The sequence below is a fragment of the Podarcis muralis genome, chromosome 2, assembly GCF_964188315.1.
Source record: "Podarcis muralis chromosome 2, rPodMur119.hap1.1, whole genome shotgun sequence".
NCBI lineage: Eukaryota > Metazoa > Chordata > Lepidosauria > Squamata > Lacertidae > Podarcis > Podarcis muralis.
In genome coordinates this window covers 120,596,972-120,615,139 of record NC_135656.1, presented here as the reverse complement: position 1 = coordinate 120,615,139, position 18,168 = coordinate 120,596,972, and the positions used below count along the sequence as shown (strand labels likewise).

General features: G+C 41.3%; 1 protein-coding gene across 1 annotated transcript; it reads left to right on the top strand.

Moving 5' to 3' along the window:
- Positions 1–13,935: 13,935 nt before the first annotated feature.
- On the top strand, positions 13,936–17,794 carry LOC114589802 (vomeronasal type-2 receptor 26-like). Its single transcript, XM_077923361.1, has 3 exons — positions 13,936–14,121; positions 14,736–14,862; positions 16,896–17,794. Exons 1-3 carry the CDS (start codon positions 13,936–13,938, stop codon positions 17,792–17,794), a joined length of 1,212 nt encoding a protein of 403 aa, XP_077779487.1.
- The last annotated feature ends 374 nt before the right edge of the window (positions 17,795–18,168 follow it).

Sequence of the window (18,168 nt, the reverse complement as noted above, 5' to 3'; positions counted from 1 at the left end):
TGTGATTAAGTCACTGCTGCCTGGGTCTTCCAAGCAGATTTTGACTGCTGGTAATTTACTAGCTGTGTTGCTGATAGCACTCAAGAAGGAGATTGGAGTAAAAGGGAGGTGCATCATAACTCACCTTCTGCTGTTGCTATTGCTACTACCTGAAGCAACACCAGAGATGCTGAACTCAAAATGCCCATTGACTTTGATAAGGGATCCAAATGAACCTTTGAATTGGTACAGGCGAGGAGACTACCATATTAGTGGGATCATATCCGCTACACCTGTTGGGTTCAACCCAAGCGTCTTCACTGAGCCTCCCTTTACCAGAACTTATGGGTAAGTCCTTATGTGCCTACTGTTGTAAAAGCTTTATGCAAACTGAATGTGACCTCATGGAGACCAAATGTTGTTGTCTCCTGGGCACGTCTCCTCATTTCTGGTACTTTTGCTTGGTAAATTATGTCTTCTATTTTCCTCCCTTTGGAGGGAAATGGTCAGATCTGTTCTGAATGTCAGAAAGTCATCTACTGCAATCTGTGCGCTTTCACCCACACTAGTGAGACCTTTGCTTTAGAATAGCCCGTTCTTCTAAGATTTGAACAGGAAGCGGTTTATGGATCTCAGGTGTACAGATTCTGCAGACGCATCTCATGATTTTTACACACACATCCCCGTCACAGGTAAGGATGACACAATCTGGTCTTTGTGTGGAAAGAATGCCAAGATGACACACACTTTTTTCCAGGCGTCATATCCGGGCCTACTGGTATATCCTGTCCTTCTTGTTTGCTGTTCGGGAGGTCAATCAGAACCACAGGCTTTTCCCCAATCTCACCCTCGGCTATGACGTCTATGACAACTTTTACGATGCCAGAATGACTTCTGGTGCCATGGTGGACCTTCTCTGCCCTGGGCAGCCAAACATCCCAAACTATTATTGTGGACCATGGAATAAAGTATTGGCTGTTATTGAAGGGGCTGACACTGACAAATCCAAAGATATTTCCACCATGTCAAGCATCTACAAAACCCCACAGGTATGAATGTCAGGAGGGAAGGAGAAATCCCAGAATGTTATTGTAATCTCTTTGGAAAGACATGAAAATGTCATTTATGATTCTAAGGCAGAAGGAGCATTTGCCCCCAACCCCCTCTTGAGAAAGATGACTCAGGAGATTCTGGACTCATCCACACTCATCCCATGGTTAGAAAGCTTTCCATTTGCCCTGTGGTTTTTTTGACATGGGTCCGAGCAGTTTCCCCCTTACCCTACTTCTTTCCCACAGAATACCCACTCTTTCACTCTAAATTGGAAAAACAACGGGACAAGGGATGTGTGGATAAGCCCTTAGTTAATCATCACCATCAGCATCACCATCAATTTATTTATACCCCGTCCTCCTTGGCCAGGACCGGGCTCAGGGCACCAAACATCAAAATATATAATATATTAAAAACATAAAATCAAACAATTGATTAAAATACTTCTTAAAATCAAATTAAGATCAGAATAAAATCAAATGACAACCCACAAATTATAACCATAGGGGCCCAACCAATGGCCTGGCAGAACAGTTCTGTCTTGCAGGCTCTGCAGAAAGATGTCAAATCCCTCAGGGCCCTGGTCTCTTGTGGCAGAGCATTCCACCAGGCCAGGGCCAGGGCCAGGGCCAAAAAAGCCCTGGCCCTGGTAGAGACCAGTCTAATTTCCTTGAGGCCCAGGGCTTCCAAGAAGTTATTGTTTGTGGACCGTAAGGTCCTCCGTGGGCCATACCAGGAGAGGCAGTCCCGTAGGTACAAGGGTACTAGGCCGTATAGGGCTTTAAAGGTTAAAACCAGCACCTTAAACCTGACCGTGTACTCCACCAGGAGCCAGTGCAGCTGGTATAGCACTGGGTGTGTATGATCCAGTGGCAAGAACCCCATAAGGAGCCTCGCCGCAGTTGTTCTGCACCTGCTGGAGTTTCTGGTACAGCTTCAGGGGCAGCCCCACGTAGTTAAATCTATAAGACCCCACAGGTGTAAATGCTGTATTTTATGGAGAAGGGTCTTTGAGGAAATGGTCAAATTTAATGCAGAAGAATGGAATAGGTAATGAAAGCTAGTGCCGTGTGAGATGCAAATGAACAAATATGCAAAAGGAAACATTAAAGAAACAAGAGGCAAAATACAAAAAAAGTGCATGACAAGGCAATGGAGCACCATCCTCTTTGAAACAAACTCTGTGAGCTCAGGCTGAGCAAACCTTAGATAAACCTGTAAAAGTAAGAACAATTTACAGTAAAGGCAAGAGATTTACATTCCCAATGTGGTCCTGCTTGTTGTTTAGTCGTTTAGTCGTGTCCGACTCTTCGTGACCCCCTGGACCAGAGCACGCCAGGCACCTCTGTCCTCCACTACTTCCCGCAGTTTGGTCAAACTCATGCTGGTAACCTCGAAAACACTGTCCCACCATCTCGTCCTCTGTCGCCCCCTTCTCCTTGTGCCCTCCATCTTTCCCAGCATCAGTGTCTTCTCCAGGGAGTCTTCTCTTCTCATGAGGTGGCCAAAGTACAGGAGCCTCAGCTTCACGATCTGTCCTTCCAGTGAGCACTCAGGGCTGATTTCCTTAAGAATGGATGCGTTTGATCTTCTTGCAGTCCATGGGACTCTCAAGAGTCTTCTCCAGCACCATAATTCAAAAGCATCAATTCTTCGGCGATCAGCCTTCTTTATGGTCCAGCTCTCACTTCCATACATCACTACTGGGAAAACCATGGCTTTAACTATACAGACCTTTGTTGGCAAGGTGACGTCTCTACTTCTCAAGATGCTGTCTAGGCCTGTCATTGCCCTTCTCCCAAGAAGCAGGCGTCTTTTAATTTCGTGGCTGCTGTCACCATCTGCAGTGACTGCTCATCGTGGCTGCTGTCACCCTCTGCAGTCCCGCTTAGTATTTACTTATTTATATGCTACCTTGACTCATGAAAGATAATTAGTTTCATGGAAAATAACTGGATCACTTAGCTTTAATGGCTTCTCTATGCTTCCCCTCTATGGCCCTCTTTAATCAAACATAGAAGACATGGCAACTCTTAGAGTCACAGAATGATAGAATATTAGAGTTGGAAGAAACCCAAGGGTCATCTAGTCCAACCCCCTGCAATGCTGGAATCTCAGCTAAAGCATCCATGACAGATGGCCATCCAACCTCTGCTTAAAAACCTCTGAGGAAGGAGAGTCGACAACCTCCAAGAGAGACCGTTCCACTGTCAAACAGCACTTACGGTCAAAAAGGTTTTCCGTTATGTTTTATTGGACTCTCCTTTCCTTCAACTTGAAGCCATTGGTTCAAGTCCTACTCTCCAGAGCAGGAGAAAACAAACACGTTGCCTCTTCTATGTGAAAGCCCTTAAGATACAGCTAGCATATCTCCTCTCAGTCTCCTCTTTCCAGGCTAAACATACTCAGGTCCTTCAACCATTCCTCATAAGGCTTGTCTCCTAGACCCTCGATCATTCTTGATCTTCTGCCCATTGTAAGGGGTTGGTGCTGCCAAAGCTAGCAGAGATAAAACTTTGCCAGTTTCTGTCTTGAAGTTTTATTTACAAAGTTCAAACGGTCACAAGAGCTTCAAAGGCATGTCCGTGCCTGTCTCACTCAGATGCCTCGAATGGCTTTTTTTTACTCCTCCTCCCCCAGCAGGCCAATCGTCGAAAGACCCGCCTCTTACTTCCTCTGTTCAGTGAATAGCTATTTCCGGGCTCTGAATCCCCCCTCCCTGTTTCTTCTTCCGAGTCAGATGAGAAGCTGCTAATAAGCTCTTTCGGCGCTCTATAAGTGCTAGTCTCCCCCCTCAGCTCTCTAGCCGTTTGCACTTCCCTGACACCCATGTGAAATATATTTGAATACAGCTATCATATCTCCTCTCAGTCTCCTCTTTTCCAGGCTAAACACACCCAGCTCCTTCAACCATTCCTCATAAGGCTTGGCTCCTAGACCGTTGATCATCCAAGTTGACCTCTTCTGCCCACGTTCCAGCTTTTCAACATGCTTCTTAAACTGTGGTGCCCAGAATAGAACACAGTATTCCAGGTGTGGTCTGATCAAGGCAGAATAGAGTAGTACTATTACTTCCCTTGATCTGGACACTATGCAACATAAGAACACATAGCTTATAGACCTTGACTGTTTATGGACATATATTATGATGTTTGAAAAGCATTCATAAAAAATATAGTATAAACAACTGTGTGTGTGTGTGTGTGTATCAGAATCATCATTTATATACCAATGTATTATATAAGTATGTATAGAATTATAGTTTTCCCTTTTTTAGGAACCCTTTTCCCCCATTTTGTTTAACTGAAATATTTTCAAAAAATAAATCAACTAAAAAGTAAGGAAAAAATTGTTTTAAAAGGCAGTCTCTCCTCATATGAACCAACACTTCTATAATTTCTCCTTCCTTATGTTTTCCCTCTGCTTCCTTCATAGTTGATATTTGTGTTGTGATTAGATTAAAAAAAAACATTTTTGAAGCTGAGATTTTGAAGAGTACAGGGAGGAGAACAACACTTAAATGTCTTCACAAATTTTAGCACCCAGGAGTGGGAGCTTTGTTCTAAGTGGCCATTTTGGTTTCTATCGCACCTCACACACCTTGATATATTATTGTTATATGCTTTCAGTCTTAATCAGAACTCTAGCCACATAAGATTCCTGCATTTCAGGGAATTGGACTAGATGGCCCTTGTGGCCCTTTCAATTTGACGATTCTAAGATTCAATGGTATTGTTTCTAGTGTTGATGAAATACAGGAAATGTAGTATAAAAATGCAGAACCACACTTTTGTGGTTCTGTGGAAAGCATTTAAATGTTCATATTCAAAGCACAGTAATCAGTTCTTGATAGAGAATGGAGGAAGGAGTTGTCTACCTCCACAAGAGCTCAATGCAGTGTCATCTAGAGGAGAAACAACTGGGATGAGAACCCAAATGAATACTAATATTTAAAAATGAAACATATAAATAAGGCAGGAAAAAGTTGTTATTTTGCATTGCGCCATTTTAAACCCAAAATGAAATGTGTTGTTGTTGTCAAACTATATTTATTCTCCAAAGACTGTACATTCGTTTGGGATAAATCTGCACTCATTTCTCACTTAAGTGAGCTGATGGTATCAGGAGAAAGATCACATCTTCAAGATGCCACAAAGCATATCTTTTATCATGTACAAGCAACGGGGAATTTTCTTCTACTACAAATACCTCAGCAATCTAGTATAGATACCCATTTAGACATATGTATGGTTTATAGCAACTAATTTTAGGGTTTAATTTTATATAGAAGAACTGGTGGCTATTAAACGCCTAATGTAAGCTAAAAATGTTCATTGTGTGTGAGCTTTTTCCTTTTTAACAAAATTTGTTCTTCTTTCTTAAATGTGACACTTTAATGAATAAATAACGATGAGGTCATATACAATTAAATGAAACTGCTACAAGAAACATGTTGTAAAAGCAGTAACAAAAATGCAATCAGGGCATAACCTAAAGCAAACACAATCCATTCCAAAGACTCTGTCACCGTTTTTTGAAAGCAAACAACGAAACATGTTGTTAAGCTCCCTGGAGTAAAGCTCTTTAGCCCCCATGAAACTTTGTCTTTTCTCTGTTTTCCATGTCAGAGAAAAGTTATCAGTCAGGCAAGTAAAAAGTACTAGATTTGGGATTTTGTTGGGGGTGACAACACTAATCTCTTCTGTTCTTTACTAGGTCAGTTATGGTTTTGTTTCTGACACACTTAGTGACAAAACTCAGTTCCCTTTTGTCTACCGAATGGTCCCCAAAGAAGAGCATCAGTATCTGGGGATAGTCCAACTGCTCCTGCACTTCAACTGGACTTGGATTGGCCTCGTTGCTCCAGAAACCAACAATGGAGAGAGGTTCATAAGGACCTTTAGGCCTCTGCTAACCAGGAACACAATTTGTGCTGCCTTCTCACTTAGCATCCCAATACAGAATATGGAAATACCGTCACTTTTAAAAATAATTTCCACGTGGAACATAGTCAATGTATTAGTCTACTATGGAGAGATGCGCTTCTTCTTTCAAACAATAAATACATTGCAAAATGCTGTTAAAAAGCATATAAGACCCATTGTGGGGAAAGTCTGGATCACAACAGCTTTGTGGGACCTCACCTGGAACTTGTCTTATAATATTCTTTCTCCCCTGCACATTTATGGTTTTTTTTCTTTCTTAACTCATATTAAAAAAAGGGCAGACGATGACACTGAAGACTTATTGTCCAAGTCTATGTTTCTGTTTGGGATGAAAACATTTCAGTGTTCATATTCAAAGCACATATTGTCTGTGAAGGGAAGGAAAAGGTGCATGGAAGTTGATACTTTGGAGTTCCCGCGTGACGAAGTGATTGAGAAAACCCTGTCTCTGGATAGCTACAGTATTTACAACCTTGTCCTTGCTCTGGCACGGGCCTTGAGGGCTGCGCTTTCCTCCAAATCCAATCGGATGGTGGCGAAGGGTAAAAAGAGGCTGAAATATCAAAGGATACAGTCTTGGCAGGTATTGCTGTTTTTCTCACAGATATCTTTGTTGAACAGGAATCGGTGCTATGCATTCCATTCTCAGGTGAATTCAGGCTTGCCTCAAAACTGTCTTAACTTTGCCTCCATTTACTTTACTGTTAAAGGTAAAGGTACCCCCGACCATTAAGTCCAGTCACAGACAACTCTGGCGTTGTGCGCTTTACTAGCTGAGGGAGCTGGCATTTGTCCACAGACAGCTTCCGGGTCATGTGGCCAGCATGAGTAAGCCACTTCTGGCGAACCAGAGCAGTGCACAGAAACAGTGTTTACCTTCCCGCAGGAGCCGTACCTATTTATCTACTTGCACTTTGACCTGCCTTCGAACTGCTAGGTTGGCAGGAGCTGGGACCGAGCAAAGGGAGCTCACTCCATTGCGGGGATTTGAACCACCAACCTTCTGATCGGCAAGCCCAAGGCTCAGTGGTTTAGACCACAGCACCACTTTACTGTTACCCACATCCTAATTTTGCTTGTGAGAAGACAATCTGCCTCCACTTCACCACCTAATCCCTCAATAAGGCTTCCTGCTATTACTAGCCAAGGAAGCTGATTTCTACACACCACTTCCAGCAACCTTACTTTGACAAATAGGAGGCCAATGTTTGCACAATTCTTCCAAGGGTGTGGAATGTAGCTTATGGATCTCATGGCTTTAATCTGTCCCAAAAGGCTGAAGCAGAAAGAATGGGCCACAGATCCATTTCCCAAACACACACACACAAAGTGTCAGTCTGTACAAATGCCTTCATAGATTAGGCCAAGTTATCTATTTTTTTATTTTTATTTTTTTATTTTTGCGTTTTAAAAACAGTTTATTGATGTTCCATCTATATACATTATATCCATATATCGTACATCTCATATTTTTGGACTTCCTTCAACGTCCTTGACATTCATTCGCGTTTGTATCTTTATCGCGCAATCCACTCTTTCATATTGCCATTAATACCCCCTTTCGTACATTATTTCCCATAAGCAATACTTATTAGTGCTTTACAGTGCCTCTTTGAAACCTACTAGCGTTATATTTACTGAACATTTGTTCTCCAGGTAATCCGCAAACTTTCCCCAGTCATCTATAAATTTTTGATCCTTAATATATCTGATTTTCCCTGTTAATCTATCTAACTCCGCATATTCCGTCAGTTTTAACCTCCACTCTGCAGACGTTGGGCCTTCTTCCTGCTTCCATTTCTGCGCTACCACAATTCTGGCTGCTGTTACCGCATACTGGAAGATTTTACAATCCTTTCTTTTGATATCTTTTCCCACCATACCTAATAAAAAGGCTTCGGGCTTCTTTACAAAGGTGTAGCATAATATCTTTTTGATTTCATTATAAACTTCCTCCCAGAAGCTTTTAACTTTCTCGCATTCCCACCATAGGTGATAAAACGTCCCTTCTTTCTGTCTGCATTTCCAACATTTGTTGTCTGTTTTATACATCTTGGCTAGTTTTGCGGGTGTTATGTACCATCTATATAACATTTTTAACATATTCTCCCTTAATAACACACATGCTGTAAATTTTATATTCACTCTCCACAGTTTTTCCCAATTTTCTAGTTGTATGTCATAGCCGAAGTCTTTTGTCCACTGAGTCATCACCGTTTTAACTTTCTCATCTTTCATGTTCCATTCTAACAATATTTTATACATATTTGACAGATTTTTCCAATCATTATCTATAATCTCTCTCTGAAATTTCGATGCCTTTTCTTCATAGCCCCTCTCTTTCACCTCATTTTTAAATATTTCATTTATCTGAAAGTAGCTCAACCAATCATATGTATATGTTTTTACCTGCTCGTATGGTTTAACTTTCCACTTCCCTCCTTCCTTCGATACCATTTCTTCATACCTACCCCATTTTTTCCCCATATTTACTTTCTTTACACTTATCAACTCCACCGGGGCTAACCAGTGTGGGGTTTTTGGTTCTAGTATGTTCTTATATCTATTCCAAACTTCTATCAGAGGTCCTTTAAAGATATGGCTACAGAATCCCTTATGTACTCTTATCTTATCCCTCCACAAGTACGCATGCCATCCAAATTTGTTCGTATACCCTTCCAGATCTAACAGTTCTGTATCTTCCAACTTTATCCACTCTTTTATCCAACTGAGGCATGCGGCCTCGTAGTACAATCTCATGTCTGGTAGGGCGAAGCCCCCTCTTTCAGTAATATCTGTTAATACCTTAAACTTAATTCTGGGCTTCTTTCCTTCCCAGACATATCTAGAGATCGCCCTTTGCCATTCTTTAAAATTTTTTGTGCCTTTTATTATGGGGATCGTTTGAAATAGAAATAACATTTTAGGGAGTATCATCATTTTGACCATGGATATTCTTCCCCATAATGATAATTTCATCCTGGCCCAGACCTCCAAATTTTTCTTAATTCCATTCCACACCGGGGTGTAGTTATTTTGGTATAGGTCGATATTTTTGTTGGTGAGCCAGAGTCCTAAATATTTTACTTTTTTGACTACTTCGATTCCTGTTTGTTGCTGTAATAATTCTATCTTGTCATGATCCAGGTTTTTAACTATCATTTTTGTCTTACTCTTATTCAGTTTGAATCCTGCTAACTTTCCAAATTCCTCCATCTCCTCCAAAATTCCCTTTATACTGTCTATGGGTTCTTCCACCGTTAAGACCACGTCATCAGCATATGCTTTAACTTTATATTCATTTGAGCCTAACGATACTCCCTTAATTTGTTTATTATTCCTTATTGCATTTAGTAGTACCTCCAGAACAGCTATGAATAGCAGCGGCGAAAGCGGACAACCCTGCCTTGTCCCTTTGGATATTTTTATGTCTTCTGTTATAACGTTGTTTATTATCAGCTTCGCCTTCTGTTCTGTGTAAATTGCCTTTATACCATTCCAGAATTCTTGACCCACTTCCATGATTTCCAAGTTTCTCAACATAAAATCCCAGGCCACGTTATCGAAAGCCTTCTCCGCATCTACGAAGATTAGGCTAGCTGGTTTATCATATCTATCCGATAGATATTCTATTATATTAATTATACTTCTTGTGTTGTTTTTTATTTGCCTTCCCGGTAGGAAGCCCGCTTGGTCCTCATGAATTATCTTTACTAATATCTTTTTAAACCTTTTTGCTAGGATACCGGCAAATATCTTATAATCTGTATTTAATAAAGAAATGGGCCTATAATTTTTTACTTGAGTTGGATCAGCATCTTGTTTGGGAATTATTGTGATAAAAGCCTCCTTCCAGGTACTTGGTATCTCTTTTTCCTTTAGGGTATTATTCATCACCTCAACTAAAGGGCCCGTCAATATATCTTTCATTTCTTTATAATAGCTCGAAGTAAACCCGTCTGGGCCCGGGGCTTTCCCTCTTTTTAGTTCCCTTATCACTTCTTCCACCTCTTCTCTGGAGATGGGGGCATTTAACCTTTCTCTCTGCTCTGTCGAAATCTTCCTCACCGTTTTCCCTTTTAAATATCTTTCTATTTTCCTATTGTTGTTCCTATCCTTACTCCTATATAGTTGCTCATAAAAATCCACAAATCCTCTTCTAATTCCTTTTGGTTCAGTTATCTCTTCTCCATTTACTTGTATTTTATTAATTGTATTTTGTTCCTTTCTTCTTTTGACTTGCCATGCTAGCCATTTTCCTGACTTATTCGCAAATTCGAAGCTTTTCTGCCTTAATCTTTTAATATTCCACTCAACCTCCTTGTTTATTAACATGGCAAATTGAGTTTGGAGGGACTTTATTTCCTGGAGTATCGTCTCATTATTTGGGTTTTTAATTAATTTTTTTTCATAATCCATAATCTGTCTCGAAATCTCCTTAGTTCTTTTTTCTTTGTTATTTCTTTTCCATACGTTTTGTTGAATAAGCAGGCCCCTCATGACGGCCTTACTCGCATCCCATACCACATTTATTTTTACCCCTTTGTCTAAATTATCTGTAAAGTATTCAAATAATTTCGTCCGAATCTTTTCCACAAATTTTTGATCATCCCATAGGTTATCATTTAGTCTCCATCTAAAAGATCGTCCTTCTCCTCCCTTCATTTCCATTATTATGGGATTATGGTCGGAGATAACTTTAGCCTGTATTTCAATTTTTGTAATTCTAATTGTTAACTCGTTTGATATCCAAATTTGATCTAACCTAGACATCGATTGGTTCGGTTCAGAATGGAATGTGAATTGTTTCTCCAAGGGGTGTCTCAACCTCCATATATCTACCAAGTTCAAGTTCTTGACCATTTCAAAAAATGTCTTGGGTAATTTCCCTCCCTCTGACTTAGTTTTCCTTAATCTGTCTATCTCCGTTGAGACCACCCCATTCATATCCCCCATTATTATAATTTTTTGATCCACATAATCAAATAATCTCTCTTCCAATAGTCTGAAAAATTCTGTTTTATTTCCGTTTGGAGCATAGACTCCCACTATTATCAACGTTTCGCCTTGCCATTTAATACGAGCTGCAGTTATTCTCCCTTCCTCATCCTTAAATAATTGGTGTGATTCAATGTTGTTTTTAATATATAGTACCACTCCTCTTTTTTTCTTTTTATCCGAAGAGATAAACTCATTCCCTAACCTCTTATTAATCAGAATTTTCTTGTGTTTGCTAGCCACGTGGGTTTCTTGGAGGCATATGATGTCTAGGTTTTTCTTTTTTAAGACACGTTCAATTCCATTACGTTTTTTCTTATCATTCATTCCGTTAACATTCCAGTTCCATAATTTTAAAGACATGTTATTTTAAGTGTTTCTCTAAATTAAGTGTTGCTCTATAGTTTTTCTATCTCTTCTCTTTCTTCCTCCTCTTCGTCTTCTTCTATTTCTCCTCTACTCTGGTCTTCCTCTTCGCCCAATTCTGATTCTAATTCTTCCCTCAATTTAATTCCCCCTTCTGCACCTTTCGACTCTTCCTCCCCCGACTGAAGCTCTTTATATCTTCTTGTGAACTTTCCTATTTCCTCAGGGCTAGTCAGTCTTCTTTTAACTCCTTTATAAAAGAAAGAGACCCCTTCGGGAAATTCCCATCGGAAGTCTATCCTGTTTTTTTTAAGTAATTGCACTAGTGGTTTATAGGATTCTCTCCGCTTTAGCAGCCTTATGGGAATGTCTTTAAATATGATTATGTAATGTCCGTCAATATACAATCTTTTTTCCCTGTTTCTTTGCAGGACCAGGTTCCTCATCTCCCTGTCTTTAAAAGTAACTAAACAGTCCCCTGGAAATTTCCTGGCTTTATTTGTTTTTATTTTCATTCTGTACGCATTTATAATTGTCCTTGCCACGTCTTCTTCTTCCACTTCCATCCACTGTGCTATTTCCTTTACTAATCTTTCTTTTATATTCTCATTTTGGACTTCTGGGATTTGCCTCAGTCTTAAGTTAGTCTCTCTCTGTTTTAGATCATTCATTGCGATGGAATCTTTAATTTCTTCCTGTATTTTATTTAACTCTACTATCTCATTCCTCATTCTTTCTTCCTCTCGCTTCATTTCTTTCATTTCCTGTTTTGTCTTTTTTAATCCCTCATCCACTCTTTTTGAAACCTCTTTAATCTGTCCTTTTAGCTCCTTTACTGTCTCTTCCATCTTTCTATCCATTTTTCCAATTTTATTGTCTACCTGTTCCAGTTTTGTTTCCAGGTTTTTTTCGCTTTGTCTTATTTCTGCAAACATCTTTAATATTTCTGTTTTAAATTCTGATTCTTACTTTGAAGCTCTTCTGTCAGTTGGGGTACCTCCCTCCGCCCCTTTCTTTTGAGTATGTGACATTGTCTTTAAACTTCAGAAGGTCCCTTATACCGTTAAGTGTATTCCTTATAGTTAGACTATTCCCCTTTCAGTTGACCCCCAATGGGTGTTGACCTCCCGGGATATCATACAGCTTCTTATATATTAACAGTCTATGATGACAGATATCACTTTACCCAAAAATAAAAGAAGACCACCATACCCCACTTCTTTACAATTCTCACAATACTTGATCTTATACAGTATACTTCAATGTTTCCCCCTCCTATCAGAGGTATTTAAGTGAATTAGTTGGGTTCCCTTCAAAATGATATCCTAATTACCCTCTTCTTACCACCATTCGACTCTTTAACAACCACTTAACCTATGAAAGTCTGGGTTCTGAGTAGTCTTTTCCAAAGTTAAGGTGCACTAGTTATTTCAGTCCACCAGGAGGAGTCAGTCCTTTCGCTTTGCCAAACAGAGTTCTTAGGAAATTGGAAAATTGGTAAGTTAGTCACTCCCAATTACCTAGATTACCGTTGTTCTTCCCCCGCTCCTACCTCTTGCCTTGGCCCCAATGTTATATCCGGAAAGGAAAAATAAATGACTTAACGAACGTCACAGGTAAAGGGGGCTCCGAAACGGCGATACCATAATTCAAAATGTCCGGAGAGTGTCCAGAGTATCCAGCGTGTGGTTTTCTTCCCTTTCCCCCGGAGTTTTTCTTAATAGCCGCTAAGTCTATCGTCTCTCAAAAGTCTTAGTAGGAATCCCCTTAACAGAATTCTCCTGTGTCCTCTTTATAGTTTAATTTCTATAGCTCACTGTCTCCGTTGCAATAACGACTGGGTTTCTTCCTTATGCCGCACTTCTCTGCCCTCCCTCGATTGTATCCCCTTCCCCTCTGTAATCGGGGAGAGGTTTTGGTTTCTGAATGAAACAATGTAGGGGACGGACACTGTAACCGCTAGCAGCAACTTACTTTCTCCTTCGGCTCTGCAAATCCCTTTGCGTTTTATCCCGCTGAAGACAAACTGACGCTGAATTCGACTGTTTTTCTTTCTGCTCAGATACTTCCTTATCTCTCCCCTCCGTTGTTTCCAGCACTCCTTCTCCGTATCTGAGTTTCTTTGTATCGAAAGCAAGGCGCTTAGCCTGCAGGCTCGGGGCTTCGCTAATTCGCCGCTGTAATGGCTGCCCAATTAACCGCCGCCCGTTCCGTCGCTCTCTTCGCCTTTATACAAAGGCTACCTGACGACCAGACGAATGGCACCTCGGCACTGCTGGGCACCTAGACCTCTGGATACCCTCCAGAGGGTTGTCGGGAATTTTGTCGCCCTCAAAAATTCCCAAAATCGGTCGAAAAGCTAGAGCTCTCTCCGGAGAGACAAACCCTCACCTGCATCCGGATCCGCGCCCTGCCGGAAGTCCAATTCTAGGCCAAGTTATCTAGATGGTTTTCCCACTGTCAGTCTGTACAAAGATCTTCGGCAATTAGGCTATGTTATCTAGATGATTTTATTCTTTTCTAAATGTACATGATTTCTTTCCTGTTCTAGCTTCACCCTTTCCTGGGAAGCTCCCAGTTTTACAATACTTCCATGGAAGGAGTCTATTTGAATGAGAATGGGCAGCTGACAGTCGAATCCAATGTTGTGAACTGGGTGCCATTTCCCAACAAATCCTTTGGTGCAGTGAAATTTGGGAGCATAAGCAGACAGGAATTCTCAGGCCCAAAATTCACCATTGACCAAGAAGCTCTTGTGTGGTCCAGGCTATTCAAACAGGTTTGGAAAACCAATTCATTGCATTGTATTCCCTTTTAGAGGTATGTTGCCTATCCAACATAATAATGATCCAAGGATTAGGGAAATCCTACCTTTTTCTTTTTTTTCTATGGCTACGACTTGTGTTTAAATGTAAACTTTACTTTAAAAAACAAATACAAAATCTATAAAAGGAAACATGAAAATGGAGAAGCATGTTGGACTATGACTGGGGCATGGGCTTTTCAGTGGTCAGAAAGCAGGCCAGACTTAAGAATTGAGCACAACACGGCTCCTCCAAATACTTTTCCGTTTCAGCTTGTTTGTTTCTCTGGTTTTGATATTTTTAACTGACTGCAGATTGGTACTGTGTTTACTAGAGCTTTGCTATAATCGCAGAGAGCTCTGACTCCTAAATCCAAGGGCAATACAGTCTCCATGTAATTCTTTCTTCTTGATAATCTCTTTCTACCCCAACTGTGTCCCAAGGACTATGACCCTCTGTTTTGTCCCATGGATCAAAAAAACCATCTACACCAAAGCCGTGTCTATGCCACATAGATTGAAATTGTACAATGCCCCAGAAATTACTTGGCAACAGTCTTTCATTGATGCTTTTTCCTCTTTTTGGTCAGACCCTTCCTCAGTCCAGGTGTACCCAAAGTTGTCGCCCTGGAAATGACAAGAAGGTTCAGGAAGGGAAACCCATTTGCTGCCATGCTTGTGCTCCATGTGCAGAAGGGATGATCTCCACTCAGGAAGGTAGGAGACTTCAGAGGAATGTGCAGCAAAAAGAATATATGTCCTTTTTTGATGAATATTCAAATATAATCTTATGGTTGAATTTAATAAAAGTTCAATGGTGATTTACATAGTCTTAATAAAGCTTTCCAGGTACCACTGAAACAGCCTTGAGTATGTAAGAATTAGGCAGTGTTGCTGCATCTGGTAGGCTCCCTTGACCAGTCAGTGTGGCAAAGTAGCTAGGGGGTTTGGTTTGTACTGGGAAGACCAGAATTCCAGTCTATGCTCCTCCGAGAATTGGCTAGTCTCCAATCCGGTTGCCACCACTAGGGGGGTAAGACAGGGCTGTTTGCTTGCCCCTGCTCTGTTTAATTTCTATATTAATTCGCTAGTGGTCCATATGGCAAATGCTGATTTCCATCCACCAAAACTGGCAGGACGAGCCTTAAATGTCCTACTGTATGCCGACGATGCCGCCCTATTAGCTACCTCCCCCATGAGATTAAGGAGGATGCTTCGAGCTCTCCATGAATATGAGACCCAACACGAGCTCCAACTAAATTATGCCAAGACCAAAATAATGGTCTTTGCTGCTCGACTGAAACCTAATTTATGGTCAGTTAATGGTATTCCTTTAGAGCAAGTTAGTTGCTTCAAATACCTGGGTCAGGTTGTAAGATCAAATAGGTCCTTCTTGGCGCACAGAGAATACATAGCCTCGAACGCATCCAAAGCAGCCCTGGCGATTAGAACCCTGTACTCCAAGAAACAGGCACAAACTGTCAAAGTTGCTTTGCGACTCTTTAAAACGAAAGTCCTCCCTCTTCTGCTGGTGGGCATTGCCTTGGGCTCACGTAGGGACTTTGAAAAATTGGAATCTATCCAAACCCAATTCCTCAGGGCCATACTCAGGATCCCCCCCTCCGTGGCAGGTGCGATCATGAGATTGGAAACCGGTTGTCAAGCCTTTAGGTATGTGGCCCTGAAAGCGAAGTTATGGCTATGGCTCAAGCTTTGTTTCAGACCGGTGGGTTTGGCCCCCTTGATTCTGAGGGATAACTTTAAATCTCCATGGGAAGGGGAGATAGCGGAGGAAGTGCAGAAGTGCGGGTTGTCCTCCCTTTATATAGAGTCCATGACGTATAGCCACGCAAAGGCGGTGATCGCTCAAAGATTAAGGGATATTGCCAGACAGGAGGACACAGCCCGTGTGAAACCTGGGTTGTTTCTGGGGGAGCAGTTGTATCGGGCTGCTCCAGCTCGCTACCTGGCGGATATCCACTACCTGGAATACCGCAGACTATTTACTGCAGCTAGGCTGAATGTTCTTGACTCGGCGGTTCTGAAGGGAAGATATGGAGGAGTCCCATATGACCAGAGATTATGCCACTGTGCATTGGGTGAGGTAGAATCCACAGAGCACATTTTACTGAGCTGTCCCTTCTACAACGATTTAAGACAGTATCTTATAAATCCATACTTACCCCAGCTCAGTTCCTGACAAAGAGGAAAGCAGACAGCATATCTGCTAAATAAGTCTTCTGGGAAAACAACTTTGTCAGTGGCTAAATTCCTTTTCCTGGCACTCAAGTGTCGGAAACGTATAACTGAATGCTTTGATGTGCGTTATCTGTGAGAGGTCTAGTACTGTGGCCCTACCTTTTTATGTACCCCCTATGATGTTTTAGTTTATAATTCTGTATTGTGTAATGTTTATTTCTGACCATCGGTCGAATAAAGAAATTGATTGATTGATTTTTTTCTGTAAATTACACCCATCTGACAACACCTGGTGTTAGGGGTGAGATCAGATGTAGCTGCAATTAAGAACTTGGAGCTTTGAGATCACTCCAAGCTCTTCCTTGGAAGGTGAATAAAAAGTTATCAGCACGAGGGACCTACATTGAAAGGACCAACTCTTTGGGTGGATTAGCAGAAATAGCAAGTCCCATCACTGTTTCCATTTGTAGGGGCTGGCTGGATTCAAAATTGACCAGCTTTTTTTGCTAGTCTGCAGGAAAATGTTCATGCAGATGCTCTTCTTTTTCCAGATGCAGACCACTGCACCAAATGTCCAGAAGATCAACATCCAAACAAAGACAGAGATCAATGCATCCCCAAGATTATCACCTTCCTGTCCTATGATGAATATCTGGGGACCCTCTTGGCTTCCACTGCCCTGTTTTTGGCCTTAATCACAGGCCTTGTTTTAGGAATATTCATTAAATATCTTGACACTCCCCTAGTCAAAGCCAACAACAGGGACCTTTCCTACATCCTCCTTGTCTCCCTCCTCCTTTCCTTTTTGTCCTCCTTTCTGTTTATAGGCCGGCCAAGGAAAGTGACCTGCCTTCTCAGGCAGACGGCCTTTGGCATCATCTTCTCAGTTGCTGTCTCTTCTTTGTTGGCAAAAACTATTACCGTTGTGTTGGCCTTCCTGGCCACTAAGCCAGGAAACAGAGTGAGGAGATGGCTGGGAAAGAGTCTGGCTAATTCCATTGTCATTTCCTGTTCCAGTATCCAAATTCTCATCTGTGCCATCTGGCTGGGTACCTCTCCTCCATTCTCAGACTCTGACATGCACTCCCAGGCTGGAGAGATCATCCTACAATGCAATGAAGGGTCTGTTGCCATGTTTTACACTGTCCTTGGCTACATGGGCTTCCTGGCTGCCATCTGCTTCACAGTGGCTTTCCTAGCCAGGAAGCTGCCTGGGGCCTTCAATGAAGCCAAGCTGATCACCTTCAGCATGCTGGTCTTCTGCAGTGTTTGGGTGTCCTTTGTGCCCACCTACCTGAGCACCAAGGGGAAGTACATGGTGGCTGTGCAGATCTTCTCTATGTTGGCCTCCAGTGCTGGGCTTCTGGGCTGCATCTTCCTTCCCAAGTGCTACATTATTGTACTCAGGCCTAGTCTGAATACAAAGGAGCACCTGACTACAAAGGCTTAATATGGCACCTTATTCCTAAAATATGTTTTTGGTTTTTGCAATTGATAGCCAGCATGGTAGCAATAAAACCAGGACACATGAGTTGGGAATGTAGCTCCTTAAAAGCTATTGTTTTGGAAATCAGAACGCAAAATAATCATTTAAATCATATTCCATCCTTAGTACTGTTCATTTTTTACCTGATTTAGGAATTCTTTTCTGAATACTGTTTATATATTTTGCCTAATAAGAAATCCTTATCACAATTCAATAATAATGAATGCTGTTCATTAAGAGAATCTTTTTTAAAGTTAGCATTACAAATAAATTGCTTATGCATTGTTTTTCAAAATGAAAAGAAACATATTCCATTGGTATCTCTTCATTTTCTGCTG